This window comes from Mobula birostris, chromosome 24 (assembly GCF_030028105.1).
Source record: "Mobula birostris isolate sMobBir1 chromosome 24, sMobBir1.hap1, whole genome shotgun sequence".
Taxonomy (NCBI): domain Eukaryota; kingdom Metazoa; phylum Chordata; class Chondrichthyes; order Myliobatiformes; family Myliobatidae; genus Mobula; species Mobula birostris.
Window position 1 is genome coordinate 54,074,202 of NC_092393.1, and position 16,835 is coordinate 54,091,036.

At 40.5% G+C, this 16,835-nt stretch overlaps 1 protein-coding gene across 1 annotated transcript in view; it reads right to left on the reverse strand.

The window, feature by feature from the left end:
* The window catches only part of cep131 (centrosomal protein 131), a 149,693-nt gene that overhangs the window by 113,166 nt on the left and 19,692 nt on the right, over positions 1 to 16,835 (reverse strand). The window contains exons 3-6 of the mRNA XM_072242397.1: positions 13,846 to 13,955; positions 12,651 to 12,765; positions 9,865 to 9,992; positions 1,153 to 1,266 (exon numbers count right to left, since the gene is read on the reverse strand). Of these exons, the coding sequence (XP_072098498.1) occupies positions 1,153 to 1,266; positions 9,865 to 9,992; positions 12,651 to 12,765; positions 13,846 to 13,955 (467 nt within the window). The remainder of the gene's footprint in view (positions 1 to 1,152; positions 1,267 to 9,864; positions 9,993 to 12,650; positions 12,766 to 13,845; positions 13,956 to 16,835) is intronic.

Here is a 16,835-nt window from a genome sequence, read left to right on the forward strand (position 1 = left end):
TTTTCCCTGTGGTGTCCTTCCATGAATACCATTCTTGTTCAGTGTTTCTCTTATAGTGGACACATGAACAGAGACTTTAGCAAGTTCCAGAGATTTCTGCAGGTCCTTTACTGTTACCCTTCAGTTCTTTTTCACCTCGTTCAGCATTGCACATTCTGCTCTTGGTGTGATCTTTGCAGGACGCCCTGTCCTCAGGAGACGAGGAACAGTACTGAGATTCCTCCATTTGTAGACAATTTCTCTTACTATGACTGATGAATACTCAGGTCTTTAGAAATATTTTTCTAGCCTTTTCCAGCTCCATGTATTTCTACAATTCTTCTTCCAAGGTCCTCTGAAAGTTGTTTTGATCAAGGCAAAGTACACATAAACAGATCTTTCTTGAGAAGAGCAGGCTCTGTCAGTAACCTGACTTTGTGTTTTTTATATATAAATAAATATATAAAGGCGGGACACCTCTACAACCCACACCTCCAATCGCATCTCATTGATTGGAACACCTGACTCCAAATAACTTCTGTGAAGGCATTACCCCAGAGGTTCACATACCTTTTTCAACAAATACATGTAATGTTGGATTAATTTTCTCAATAAATAAATGAACAAGTATAATGGTTTTGTGTTATTTATTCAATTAGGTTCTCCTTATCTAGTTTTAGGACTTACATAAAGATCTGATCACATTCTAGGTCATATTCACGCAGAAATAGAGAAAATTCTACAGGGTTCACAAACTTTCTAGCACCACAGTATGATGACATTGCTGTACTTTGACAATAAATTTATTTTGAACTTTAGTCCAAAGCAGTAAATCATTTTGTTTTGCTGGGGGGATTTCTGCTGTTGGCCAATAAAGTTCAACCCTGAGCCCAAAAGCTCTATCCTTCTTATTGGAAATATACATTGGATCAACTTGTTCCAAAAAAAAACCCTCGAACTGGAATTTTATATAGAGATACAGCACGGTAATAATCCTTTGTATTGAAATCTGGTATTCCCTTTAATATACATCAATAAAGCTAGTCTAAACAGGAATAACATGTTCATAAACATGTTTATAACTTTATAACTTTATCAGCTTTATAACTGGCTGATCAGACTAGGATTTAAAACTAATCTTATTTCCACTAATATTGAAAATAGTGAACTTACTTAAGAGATGTTGCTTTCTGGTTAGAGCTTTTTGGAGTCAAGGGCTTGTCAACAGTTGAGTAGTTGTTGTGCAACATTGTAGTGACAGAATTCCCAACAGTTCCCTTGTTGCTCCTAAAAGCAAAACAAGGATGATTTATTCCACAAAGAAAGCTACAGCATAGCCAAATTAGGATACAAATATTCGTCCATGAACTGGATCTAAACTACATCTACATTCATTACTCAGTTAAGCAAACTCAAATACTTTTGTTTGGGGTATGTTTTAGAACAGTACAACACAGGAAGAGGCCCCTTTGCCCTCAGTGCTTCACCAGACCATGATGCCATCTGTCTGCCCATGATCCATATCTCTCCATTCCCAGCCTGTTCATGTGCCAGTGCAAATGCCTCTTAAAAGTTGCTACCACCTCTCCTAGCAGTGTGCTCCAAGCACCTACCACTCAGTCTTTAAAAAAAAACTTATCTTGTAAATATCAATTAGAGTTTCCCCCTCTCACCTTAACTCCCTCTGGTACTTGAATGTCTCACTATTTCTTACAGAGCAGTAAAGCAGTAGTTGTGGGAATTAGTTGAAATAGACTGGAGATGGCAGCAATTCAAATGTAGAAGTGGGAGAAAAGTACAATCTTTTGTCTTCTCTGCCCTGAATTAAACTTCCTCTCATTTGGCAAGTGGCAGCAGCATTGTTAAAACACTATGACCCAACTCCTTCCTTGAGTAGTGAGCTCCACAGTTTTGATTCAGTGACAATGAAGGAACTCGGAATATATTTCAAAGTCAATTCCATGAAACATTTTTTCTTGCTGTAATAAATAGAATAACCAGTAACTTTAATTATAAACTTCAATGATCAGGCTGCTCACACATCTTCAGAGCTTGGTGGTCTGTAGTTAATATTGTAAAATAAGCAGGCTGCCAATGTATTTACAAGCTCCCACAAACAGATGAGTGACAATAACCAAATAATCTGTGCTAGAGATGTTGAATGAAGGTATAAGTATTGGCTGATGTCTCTGGATATGATGGCTGCTCCTCTTAAGTAGAACCATCAATATTTAGTGCCCATTAAGAAAGCAGATGGGACATGTTTTAAAAATCTTGTCTAAAAGATGGCATCTTTAGCACCATATTATCCCCAAGAATTGCATCACCCCAAATCTTTTTCCTCAAGTTTCTCAAATGAAGGCTGTAAACTTACACTTTGGCACTCATAAGTCTGTGAAGTGCTACAAAGTGAGGACACAGTTGGCATTGCAATAAGTGAAATCTATGTTATTAATTATAAAGGCTTCATATCATGAAGAGCTTGTTGAAGGAAAGTTTCACAGCAACATTCACAACGGTTACTGGTACAGATAGAATAAATACTGGAAGTAGATAACCAGGGGACAGGCACTTTCAGAAAACTGACAAGAATGTCCAGGGACAAAAAAAAACATTTTATTTTACACAGAGAGAGTTGCGGACTCAAATGCCCTAATTGAACACATAGTGGAAGCACATTCAAATGCAGTGCTTGAAATCTACAGGAAATAGCAGGGCAATGGGACCAGTAAATGGTGAGTTGGATAACCTCTGAATAGGTTAGCACAAATGCAATGACTTGAATCCTCCCCTCGTCTGCTGCATAATTGTATGCATTTAAATAACAATGTGATTCACCTACTCAACCAATTTACAGTACATATCAGCACCTTGCATTGAAGACATTGGGCAAAAATCAATCATGACATCATTCATTTCTTAACTTTTTTAAATTTCAAGTAAACTTGAAGGGTAAGTCAGATTGCACAGTTAGAAATATTTTGAGTATGTGACTAAACACATTGATGAAGGTAGAGCAGTAGATGTAGTATATATGGATTTCAGTAAGGCATTTGATAAGGTGCCCCATATGCAAGGCTTATTGAGAAAGTCAGGAGGCATGGGATCCAAGAGGAAATTGCTTTGTGGATCTAGCACTGGCTTGCCCACAGAAGGCAAAGAGTGGTTATAGACGGGTCATATTCTGCATGGAGGTCGGTGACCAGTGATATGCCTCAGTGATCTGTTCTGGGACCCCTACTCTTCGTGATTTATAACTGACTTGGATGAGGAAGTGGAGGGATGGGTTAGTAAATTTGCTAATGACACAAAGGTTGGAGGTGTTGTGGATAGTGTGGAGTGCTGTCAGAGGTTACAGAGGGACATTGATAGGATGCAAAACTGGGCTGAGAAGTGGCAGATGGAGTTCAACCTAGCTAAGTGTGAGGTGGTTCATTTTGGTAGGTCAAATATGATGGCAGAATATAGTATTAATGGCAAGACTCTCGGCAATGTGGAGGATCAGAGGGATCTTGGGGTCCGAGTCCATAGGATACTCAAAGCTGCTGTGCAGGTTGACTCTGTGGTTAAGAAGGCATACAGTGCATTGGCCTTCATCAATCATGGGATTGAGTTTAAGAGCCAAGAGGTAGTGTTGCAGCTATTTAGGACCCTGGTCAGACCCCACTTGGAGTACTGTGCTCAGTTCTGGTCGCCTCATTACAGGAAGGATGTGGAAACCATATAAAGGGTGCAGAGGAGATTTACAAGGGTGTTGCCTGGATTGAGGAGCGTGCCTTATGAGAATAGATTGAGTGAACTCGGCCTTTTCTCCTTGGAGCGTAGGATGAGAGGTGACCTGATAGAGGAGTACAAGATGATGAGAAGCATTGATCATGTGGATAGTCAGAGGCCTTTTCCCAGGACTGAAATGGCTAGCACGAGAAAGCATAGTTTGAAGGTGCTTGGGAGTAGGTACAGAGGAGATGTCAGGGGTAAGTTGTTTTTTTTTTGCAGAGAGTGGTGAGTGCGTGGAATGGGCTGCCTGCGTCAGTGGTGGAGGCGGATACAATACGGTCTTTTAAGAGACTCCTGGATAGGTATACGGAGCTTAGAAAAATAGGGGGCTATGGGTAACCCTAGGTAATTTCTAAGGTAAGGACGTGTTCGGCACGGCTTTGTGGGCCAAAGGGCCTGTACTGTGCTGTAGGTTTTCTATGTTTCTGTGTTTTCTATGTTTCTATGTTTCAAGAAAATAACAAAAGATTTTTTCAGTCTCTGAAGGACTCTATTATCTTAATTCATCTAACCAAGCATCAATTGCTGTCATAGCTTCCTCTACCTCATCTGGACTATTGCACCACCTTCTCAGTGCTAATAATATCTAAGTACAAAACTAGAAAATGGAAACAACTATGTAATATCTTTAAGTATTCCACAGCACAACAAAAGAGGGCAATCAAATACAATCGGATACAGAGAAATATTAGGACTGAGGAAGAGGAAGAAAAAACTGGGCCAGTCACAGAAGCATTGTTGCTTAAAGAGGTCAAGGGCTTGGAATTCTGTTGTGTGATTATATACCAACTCTCCGCCTACAAGGCTCACCCAGGATTATAACTTGTATAAGAACCTCAAGGGATGCTCTCTGCTGACTAGCATCCCATCAACTACCCTCTACATTCACACCCATTACTCCAACATTAGTAAAATTTTATGGCCAGTCAGTATATTCCTACACAATAGAATGCAAAAAAAAACCTTTTTGACAACACCTCACAAACACACAAGCTCTGCCACCTGGTGGAACAATGACAGCAAGCATGTGAAAAATACAAGAATTGGCAAGCTTCCCTCCAAATCACACACCACCTGACATGGAAATGCAAATTGCATGTCTGTCCAATGTAGAACATAGAAAATCCACAGCACGTTACAGGCCCTTCAGCCCACACTGTTGTACCGACCACGTAACCTACTCTAGAAGCTGCCTAGAATTTCCCTATCGCATAGCCCTCTATTTTTCCAAGCTTCTCTTCAAAGACCTTATTGTATCTGCCTCTACCACCGTCACTGGCAGAATATTCCATGTACCCACCACTCTGTGTGAAAAACTTGCCTCTGACATCCCCCTTGTACCTACTTCCAAGCACCTTAAAACTATGCCCTCTCATGTTAGCCATTTCAGCACTGGGAAAAAGCCTCTGGCTATCCACACGATCAATGCCTCTCATCACCTTATATACGTCTACGAGGTCACATCTCATCCTCCATCGCTCCAAGGAAAAGAGGCCAAGTTTCAGTCAACCTATCCTCATAAGGCATACTCTCCAATCTAGGCAACATCCTTGGAAATCTCTTCTGCACTCTCTGTATAGCACCCACATCCTTCCTGTAATGAGGTGACCAGAACTGAACACAGTACTCCAAGTGGGGTCTAACTAAGATCTAATATAGTTGTAACATCACTTCACAATTCTTGAACTTAATGCCACGGTTGATGAAGGCCAACACATCATATGCCTTAACAACACTGTCAGCAGTTTTGAGTGTCCTATGGACATGGACCCCAAAACCTCACTGATCCTCCACACTGCCAAGAGTCTTTCCATTCATATTATATTCTGTCTTCAAATTTGACCTCCCAAAATGAACCACTTCACACTTATCTGGGTGGAACTCCATCTGCCATTTCTCAGCCCATTTCTGCATCCTATGGATGTACTGCTGTAAACTCCGACAACCCTCCAGACTATCCACAACACCCCCAACTTTTGTATCATCAGCAAACTTACTTCCCTTCTACTTCCTCATCGAGGTCATTTATAAAAATCACAAAGAGGAGGGATCCCAGAACAGATCATTGTGGAACAGCACTGGTCACTGTCCTCCATGCAGAATACAAACCATCCACAACAACCTTTTGCCTTCTGTGATCAAGCCAATTCTAGATCCACAAAGCAAGGTCTCCTTGGATACCATGTCTCATTACTTTCTGAATGAGCCTCGCATGGGGAACCTTATCAAATTCCTTACTGAAATCCATATATACATCCACTGCTCTACCTTCATCAATGTGTTTTGTTACATCCTCAAAGATTTCAATCAGGTTCATAAGGCTTGGCCTGCCCTTGACAAAGCCATGCTGACAAACCCTAATCAGAAGGACTGCAACAGTTCAGAATGACAGCACATCATCGCCTTCTCCAGAGCAATTAGATGGGGAATAAATACCGACCTTGCTGACTCCTCTTTAAAACTCACAGATATAAAGAAAAAAAAGAGAGAATAGGGAAAAAAGAAAAAGACATGCGAGCAGAATTAGGCCATTCAACCAAGAATCTGCTTAGACCATTAGACATAGGAGCAGAATTAGGCCATCTAGCCCATCGAGTCTGCTCCACCATTCAATCATGCCTGATCCTTTTTTTTTAAATGTCCGCCTCAACCCCAGTCCCCGGTCTTCTCCCCATGACCTTTGATGCCACGTCCAATCAGGAACCTATCAATCTCTGCCTCAAATAAACCCAACAATCTGGCCTCCACAGCTGCATGTGGCAACAAATTCCACAAATTCACCATCCTTTGGCTAAAGAAATTTCTCCGCATCTGTTTTGAAAGGCGCCCCTCCATCCTGAGGCTGTGCCCTCTTGTCCTAGACTCTCACACAGTGGGAAACAAGCTTTCCACATCTACTTTGTCTAGGCCTTTCAACATTCAAAAAGTTTCAATGAGTTCTCCCCTCATCCTTCTGCGTTCCAGCGAGTACAGACCCAGAGCCATCGAACGTTCCTCGTATGATAACCCTTTCATTCCTGGAATCATCCTGGAGCCTCTCCAATGCCAGCACATCTTTTCTAAGATGAGGGGCTCAAAACTGTTCACAATACTCAAGGTGAGACCTCACCAGTGAGGTCATTGCATTATGGCTATTTATTATCCCTCTCAACCCCATTCTCCTGCTCTCTCCCCATAACCTTTGACAGTCTTATTGATCAAGGACCTATCAAGCCCCGCTTTAAATATACCCAATGACTTGGCCTCCATGGCCGTCTGTGGCAATGAATTCCTCAGATTCATCACCCTCTGGCTAAAGAAATTCCTCCTCATCTCTGTTCTAAATGGAAGTTCTTCTATTCTGAGGCTGTGCACTCTGGTCCTAGACTTCTCCACTCCAAGAAACATCTTCTCCGTGTCTACTCTATCTAGACTTTAGCAATAAATGGGAATACAGGGAGAGCACTGCCAGTAATTCTCTGGCTAATATTAGATAGAAAAGAAACCTAATCTATGGCTCACACAGCTAGATTACATTGGAATACAATGAAAAAGGAAGATTCTGTCAACAGTGATAAAAGCTGAGGACAAATTTTAAGAACCTGAAAAAGGAAAAGATCGTCTTTATCACAGTGGAAAGAAGTTTGTATTTGTGATAAGTGCACTTCTGCTCAAAGATTTTAGAGAGAGATAGGAAATAAGACTGCGAAGTAATCTAAAATGGAAGAATAAAGTATCAGATTTTTTAAAAATGATGACTCAAGCAAGTGCTGGTGGCAGTACCAAAGCCAATACCATCATTATTAGAGTTGTCTGGTATGGCAGGGCCACTGCACAGGATCAGAAAAAGCTGCAGAAAGTTGTAAACTCAGCCAGCTCCATTATAGGCACTAGCCTCCCCAGCATTCAAGTCATCTTCAAAAGGTGATGCATCAAAAAATGCTGCATCCATCATTAAAGGCCCCCATCACCCAAGACATGCCTTCTTCTCATTGTTACAATCAAGGAGGTGGTACAGGAGTCTGAAGACACACTCTCAGTCTCAGGAGTAACTTCTTCCCTTCCACCATCAGATTTCTGAATGGGCAATGAACCCACGAACACTTCCTCTCTTTTTACACTAGTTATATATACTTCCAATTTTTATTACAGGTCAACCATCTCGAATCAAGCAATCCTTAATCCAATTCTACTACTGGTTCAGACATAATTTTCACCAGCCTAATTTCAAATTTCCTGCATCGTTATGCCAACCCATTGCCACTGTTTTAGTGGCACCATTAGTAGAATCAGCTGTTGGCACAGTCTTTCTCAAAAGAAGCAAGTTGATCCTCTGTGTTATTCTGCTTTTTTTATATCAGGGGTCCCTAACCTTTTTTGCACCACGGATCAATTTAATATTGACGATATTCTTGCGGACCGGCCGACGGGGCTGTGGGGGTTGGTGTTCAAGTTCAACAGTGCGTGACAGGGAATGAGGAAAGGTGCAGCTGACTCATATCTTTTCATATCGCCAAATCACATCGTTTTCACGTGGTCCGGTAGCACATCTTTGCGGCCCAGTAGTTGGGGACCACTGTTTTATATAACCTGTGCTTATCTAGCCCCAGTCATGTCAATAAAGGAAGTGCTTCTCGTGGTAAAAAGCACAAACACCATACATTATCAATACAAGATAAGGTGGAAGTTCTAAAAAAGCTCAACAGTGGTGTATCTGTGAAAGGCATATGTGACTTGTATAACATTGGGACTCTTCCACAGTTTATGATATAAAGAAACAGAAAGAATAGTTGCAACACACATCAAAGTTGCTGGTGAACGCAGCAGGCCAGGCAGCATCTCTAGGAAGAGATACAGTTGACGTTTCAGGCCAAGACCCTTCATCAGGACACTCCTGACGAAGGGTCTCGGCCTGAAACGTCGACTGTACCTCTTCCTAGAGATGCTGCCTGGCCTGCTGCGTTCACCAGCAACTTTGATGTGTGTTGCTTGAATTTCGAGCATCTGCAGAATTCCTGTTGTTTGCAAAAGAATGGTTGCTCCAGTTCTTTGCTGACAGCAAATCAAAATAGCAAATGTGTATAAGGAAAACAATGATAGATGGAAGATGCTCACAACTAGGTAAAGTTCTCATAAAGTGGTTTAAACTCCACATCAGCAAAGGTGCAGAACTTCAGGAGAGATGATGAAGGAACAAGCAAAATTATCTCATGAAAAATTAGGACTGGGTTATAAGTATGATTTCAGTGAAGGGTGAATTCAGCATTTCAAGCAGCGACATGACATAAAATTTTGTGCAGTGTGTGGTGAAAAACAGATAAAGAAGTAGCTGTTGAGTCTCAACCAACACACATCAAAGTTGCTGGTGAACACAGCAGGCCAGGCAGCATCTCTAGGAAGAGGTGCAGTCGACGTTTCAGGCCGAGACCCTTCTTCAGGACTAACTGAAGGAAGAGTGAGTAAGGGATTTGAAAGTTGGAGGGGGAGGGGGAGATCCAAAATGATAGGAGAAGACAGGAGGGGGAGGGATAGAGCTGTTGAGTCTGTTGATGAGTTCGCTAAATTATTATCAAGTGGGTTAGAGGTATTTATTTAATCCTAACCTAACCACCTGTAATTTGGCAAAATCACTAATCTGGCACTGCACAGGTCCCAATCGTTCCGGATTTGTGATGGTCAACCTATATTATGCATTGCAATATGATTTTGAGTTTGTCAATGTCACCACTTGCTGTGTGACATAAATATCAGTGTTGTATCAGCTGTACTTCCCATAGAGTATATTGAACAATGACAAATGCACGAGGTTCATCGAAGTGGTCAGTCTGTCAATAAGTTATTTCATCAAATAAAAATAAATTGGAAATTGTCCTTTTATTATGAAGAAGAGTATATTAAATCTCCATCTAATTGTGTTATTCAGCACTATTTTAAAATTATTAATTCTATAGGATTGAATCACAATGGTTGGCAGGATCTTCTCATGATTCTGTCCTCTATCACATTCATAGTTCATCTTCGATCAAAAAAAACTAACGTTGACAATGCAAAGATAAATATACTTACACTATATAGGAATTAAGTCATTTTGTTTCTAAATATTTTGTTCATATTCTTCCATATACTAACCGATTGTTGGCTGTAAAGTTGGCTGCTAGTGCTACACCCAATTCCCGCCTTTTAGATAAGACTGGCACATCTGTACTGCTGCTGCTGCGACCACTAACAGGAATTGGAAAAACTCTGGGCTCCTCATCCTGTCAAAAATAAAAAAATAAGATTTGTCTTTTAGAATACTGTGCGCTCTTTCAAAAGGGTTTTGAGGTCACAACATTATCACTCTACAAACACTTACATTAATATTTCAACCAATGATTTTGAAATAAATTGCACATATTTGAATTAGGTAAACACTGCCCCTGCAGAATTATATGCAAGTGTTATAAGATAATTGATATCAAAAACATTATTTTCAAATAGTTACAGCAAAAAGGAACTCCCCAAATACATTTTTAATAAAGTGTATGCCATATGATAACCAAACCATTTTATTTAGCCAATTAAATTGCATCGTGTAGAGGAAACAACAGCATTGGATTGGAGAAGTACTGGATTCTTTTTTGAAACAGAAGGCATTAAGGTCATAAAATGCAAATCAATCCCTTTGAGAGCTCCAGATTAGTTAGGAAATATCCCAGTATTTCTGCAGAACTGAAGAGATCAAGGTTAGTTTAGTATACAATCAAACTATCCTGACTAAATTTGTAAAAACTAAACGCTTCTACAAACGCAATACTAAATAACATTCTGGCAGAAGACTTAGCTTTCAAAGATATCTTGAAACTCCACCTTGTTTTAAATTTAGTAGTGCATTTGAACTCTTTTCTCATGCATTAACTAAAGGAAGCTGTGATAATCTACATTATGAGTGAACAAATACAATGGTAAAATTTCCATCATTATTTTCTAATGACAGTGCAGTGCGTACTTTAGGATTTTACAACAAGGATTACCTGGTTCTGCAATAAGGATCAACTTTTATTCGCCGTACCTGTATATATTCACATGTATTAGGAATTTGCTGCAGTACGTACTTCATTGTACAAGCATACGACCAAACTGAAATCAATCTCAAATATGAATTTTAATAACAGCAAGTGGAGAAACTGCCCAGTTGGTGGAATGTTATTTTTTTTTTCTCTTTAGAACATGGGTAGCATGCTGATTCCATTAATCCAAGGATGTGAATTTGAATTCATCATGGTATCTGATGAACTTAAATTTAAGTCAGTTCATAGGACCAGACTTAAAAGTTCATGAAACTATCAAACTATTGTAAAAATCCACCTGGCTCACCAACAGTCTTTGAGGAAGGAAATGCACTTTCACCCAATTAGAAATGAGCAATACCAATGTGATTGACTTGTAACTGCTCATATCCAGGGCACATATGGGCTGTTAATAAGTATTGTTATTATTTACATCCCATGGATGAATTATTTTAAGAATACTGAAGTAACCACTCTTTGCATACCAGCTTACTTAGAATAGTTGGAGACCTTACACATTACTTCAGACCTACTCAGAAAACAGAATGGAGACACGTGAGGGGACTGGGGAAATGTTAGGACTGAGAGAGAAAAGGAAAAAAACTGGACCAGACACAGAAGCATTGTTGCTGAAAGAGGTCAAAGGCTTGGAATTCTGTTGTGTGATTATATGCCAACTCTCCACCTACAAGGCTCTAAAAGAACCTCTACTGGCTGACTGGCATCCCATTAACCACCTTCAACATTCACACCCAACACTAGTCAGATTTTATGGCTACAGTCAGTACATTCATTCCTACACAATACACTGCAAATATTAACCTCTTTGACAACACCTCCCAAACACACAAGCTCTGCCACCTGGTGGGACGATGATAGCATGCATGTGAAAATGCAAGAATTAGCAAGCTTCCCTCCAAACCACACACCACCTGACATGGCAATGCAAATTGCAGGGCTGTCCAATATCTTCCACAGATGGACTGCAACAGTTCAGGATAACAGCTCACCATCGCCTTCTCCAGGGCAATTAGAGAAAGGAAATAAATACTAACCTTGCTGACTTCTCTTTACAACTTACAGATATAAAAATAAGACAGACCAGAGGACATACAAGAAGAATTAGGCTATTCAGCCCAGTCTGCTCTGCCATTCCATCATTACTGATTTATTATCCTTCTCAACCCCATTCTCCTGCTTTCTCCCCGCAATCTTTGCCATCCTTACTAACCAAGAACCTACAATCCTCCGCTTTAAATATACCCAACGACCTGCCCTTCTCTGCCGAGAGTGGCAATGAATTCCACAAATTCACCACCCCCAGCTAAAGAAATTCCTCCTCATCTCTGTTCTGAACGGATGTCCTTCAATTCAGAGGCTGTGCCCTCTGGTCTTAGACTCTCCCACAATTGGAAACATCCTATATTTCAATATTCAGAATGTTTCAATGAGATCCCCCCCCCTCATTCTTCTGAACTCCAGAGCCATCAAATGCTTGACATGTGAACCTTTCATTACCAGGATCATTCTTGTGGACCTCCTCTAGACACTCCGCAATGACAGCACAAAATGGGACCCCAAAGCACTCCAAATTCAGTCTGAACAATTTTGACTCTTAAACATTACTACAGCTGTTTATTTTGGCAAGCGGAACTACATTTTTCTCAGGGATATACACTAATTTTGTATTATATTAATATTTGGTCATTTCTACAGGGAAATAGAATAAACAGTGTGACTTCTGTCTGCTTACAGCATTCTAAATATTGAACACATTAAATCACGCATCATATTTCGTGCTATTTGCAGGAGTTATTGAATTTAATACCACCAATTTTCATGTCTGAATTATAAGTTCATAATTACCAGAACATTCCAAGTGGTTCTCTTCTCTGAGGAGGCCTTGCTCAAACTGGACAGCTTTTTTCTTCCATCTGCAGAGCTATCGAACAGAGCCAGGAAATCATCTGTTCTTTCCTCACTGGGGAGAGGTGTGTGACAGACAAAATTAATGGGCTTATTTCCCTAAACAAGGGGTTCCCAACCTGAGGTCTACAGACCTCACACTTAATGGTAGAGGTCCATGGCATAAAAAAGGTTGGGAACCCTGCCCTAAAGCATTGTAGCTTTACAGAAAAAAAAAACATTATCTAGTGTTTACTTAATAATGTTTAGCCACAAAACAACTTTATCTTTTCAGAAGTCCCCAAGAGATTTACGAAGTGCTGTAACTGTTGAAATGTAAAGACAAAGTTTAGCTTTATTTGTCACATGTACTTCAAAATATACAGTGAAACGTATGGCTTTGCATCAAATCAAATCAACGAGGATTGTGCAGGGCAGCTCACAGGTGTCACCACGCTTCCAGTGCCAACACAGCATTCCTACAACTCCTAACCTTAATCTATATTTGTTTGGAATGTGGAAGGAAATCCACACAGTCACTGAGAGAACAAACTCCTTACAGATAGGGGCGAAAATGGAAACCTAATCTTACAGCTGCTGCTGTAAAGCATTGCACTAACCACTACAGTACCGTAACACCCCATATAGAATATGCAGCAGCCAAATTGTCACTCATCCCATTTTTTGATGTTCATGCTGGAATAATAAAAGCACATCTTTTCAACCCATTGGGACCTCTTGGTCCACTGTTTTTTCATAATAAAAGCATGCTTACCAACAGGCAAAATGGGCATTATCATTCCTGAAACATCTTGCATTACTGGAGAAATTCCAATGTGCACAAGTAAATCCACTGTGGGGCTGGCACAAGGCAAGCCATGATGAGAGAGGCTGGGAATATCATTGCACCTGCTGCCTTCACTTTCAATCTTTCCCCTATCGATGGCAGGGAGAGAATAATTCAATGGGTCGTATGCCTGCTTCATATTTCAAACTCCAAAAGTACAGGGAAATCTTATGGGGCTATTTGATGCGGTATAATGGCACAGTTATTAATGGACCCATTTGCAAGCTCGCTCTTTCTCCTATTAGAGATTAAATTCCACTTAAACACTGACCTGGCTCATATTCCTCCCAGACAAATTAACTACAATACCTTGATGTGGCACTGGCTTTTTGATTGACTTGTGTGGTACTATTTGATCTTCGTAAATTGTTAATCGCACGAGAATTACCACCAGAGATGTTTCCACGACCAGCATCACCCTGGAAGGAAGTAAATGGCATCAATGTGACTTCTGCATGTGACATTTCAGATACCTACTCCATTTCTGCACTTACATACACTAAATTCTTTTTTCCAGCCATGCCAAAGAATGTTTTGCCTCTGTCTGAACAGCTTCCCATTTTAATTATATTGATGGTTTAATGCAAGGACCCAAGAAAGAAATTTCACAGGACTAAAGCTGGCAACGATTAACACCAAAATCTACTTGAAACGCTGTCACATGAAACACTATTGCAGGAAAGCAGCATCCATCATCAGAGTCCCCCACCATCCAGACCATGCTTTCTTCTCGCTGCTGCCATCAGGAAGAAGGTACAAGAGCTACAGGACTCACTCCACCAGGTTCGGGAATAGCTAGACCTATTCAGAAGGGTTTAAACTAAGTTCGCAGAAGGATGGGAACCGGAATGATAGCGCTAAGGATGAGGTAGCAGGTTCACAAAAAGAGGCAGTGAGTAGTGAGACTCCCAGCAAGGAGAGGCTAATGATGGGGCAAAATTGAAGTCAATAGGATGAGTTGCAACATAAAAGGCGGACACAATCAAAAAGGGTGAATACAGGACTGAAGGTGTTATATTTGAAAACGCACAGCATGTGGAATAAGGTGGATGAACATGTAGCACAGTTACAGATTGGCATGTATGTTGTTGTGGGTATCACTGAATCGTAGCTGAAATATTATAGCTAGGAGCTTAAGGTCCAAAGATACACATTGTATCGAGAGGACAGGCAGATAGGCAGAAGAGGTGGCTTGGCTCTATCGATAAAAAATGAAATCAAATCATTAGAAAGAGGTGACGTAGGTTCAGAAGGTGTTGAATCATTGTGGATAGAGCTAAGGAACTACAAAGGGAAAAAGACTCTGATGGGCACTGTTTACAGGCCCCTAAGGATGTGGTCTACAAATTACAATGGGAAATAGAAAATGCATGCCAAAAGGGCAATATTACAATAGTCACATGGGATTTCAATATGCAGGTAGGTTGGGAAAATCAGGTTGCTGCAGAATCCCAAAAAGGGGAATCCCTAGAATGCCTACAGAATGGCTTTTTAGAGCAGCTCATGGCTGAGCCCACTAGGGGATCAGCTATTCTAGACTGGTGTTGTGCTATGAACCAGAATTCATGAGAGAGCTTAAGGTAAAGGAATCCTTAGGGGATAATTGATCATAATATGATAGAATTTACCCTAAAATTTGAGAAGAAGCTAAAATCAGATATATCAGTATTACAGTTAAGTAAAAGGGAATTACAGAGGCATGAGGGAGAAGCTGGCCAAAAATAATTAGAAAAGAACATGGGCAGGGATGACAGCACAGCAGCAATAGCTGGAATTTCTGGAAGCAATTCAGAAGGCACAGGATATATACATCCTAAAGAAGTAGATTCTAAAGGCAGGATAACACAACCATGGCTAACAAGAGAAGTCAAAGCCAATGTAAAAGCCAAAAGAGAGGGCAAATATTAAAACAAAAATTAGTGGGAAGTTGGAGGATTAAGAAGCTTTTAAAAAGCAACAGAAGGCAACTAAAAAAGTAATTAAGGAAAAAAATGGAATACAAAGGTAAACAAGCCAAAAATATTAAAGAGGATACCAAAGGTTTCTACAGATAAAGAGTAAAAGAGGTGAGAGTGGATATCGGACCACCGGAAAACAATGCTGGAGAGGTAGTAATGGGTACAAAGAAATGCTGGATAACTGAATTAAGTGTTTTGCATCAGTCTTCACTGTGGAAGACACCAGCACTATGCTGGAAGTTACCAGTATCAGGAGAAAGGAGTATGTGAAGTTGCCATTACTAGCGAGAAGGTGCTTGGGAAACTGAAAGGTCAGAGGGTAGAGAAGTCACCTGGACCAGATCATGTACACCCCAAGGTTCTGAAAGAGGTGGCTGAAGAGATTGTGGAGGTATCAGTAATGACCTTGCAAGAATCAATTGTGTCTGGCATGGTTCTGGAAGACTAGAAAATTGCAAATGTCACTCCACTCTTCAAGAAAGGAAATTATAGGTTAGTTAATCAGATTTCAGTGGTTGGGAAGATGCTGGAGTCGATTGTTAAGGATGTGGTTTCAGGGTACCTGGAAGTTCATGATAAAATAGGTCGTAGTCAGCATGGTTTCCTTAAGGAACAATCTCACCTGACAAAGGAGAATCAGTTGATGTTGTGTACTTGAATCTTCTAAAGGCCTTTGACACGGTGCCACACTTGAGGCTGCTTAGCAAGTAAGAGCCCATGATATTACAGGAAAGATACTAGCATAGATAAAACAGTAGCTGATTGCCAGGAAGCAAAGTGTTGGAATAAGGGGAGCTTCTCTGGCTGACTGCCATTGACAAATGGTATTCCACAGGGGTCAGTGTTGGGACCGTTTCTTTTTACATTATATGTCAATGACTTGGATGACAGAATTGATGGCTTTGTGGCAAAGTTTGTGGATGATATGCAGATGGGTGGAGGGGCAGGTAGTTTTGAGGAAGTAGAGGGGCTACAGAAGGACTTAGACAGATTAGGAGAATGGGCAAGGAAATGGCAGATGGAATACAGTGCCAAGAAGTATATAGTCATGCACCTTGGTAGAATTAATAAAAAGGGTAGACTATTTTCTAATTGGAGAGAAAATTTAAAAATCTGAGATGAAAGGGATTTGGGAGTCCTTTTGTAGAATTCCCTAAAGGTTAATTTGCAGGCTGAATCAGTGGTGAGGGAGGCAAAAGGGGTGTTAGCATTCATTTCAAGAGGACTAGAATAAAAAAGCATGGATGTAATGTTCAGAATTAATATAACACTGGTGAGGCCTCACAGAGTATTGTGAGCAGTTTTGGGCTCCTAATCTTAGAAAAGATGTGATGAAACCAG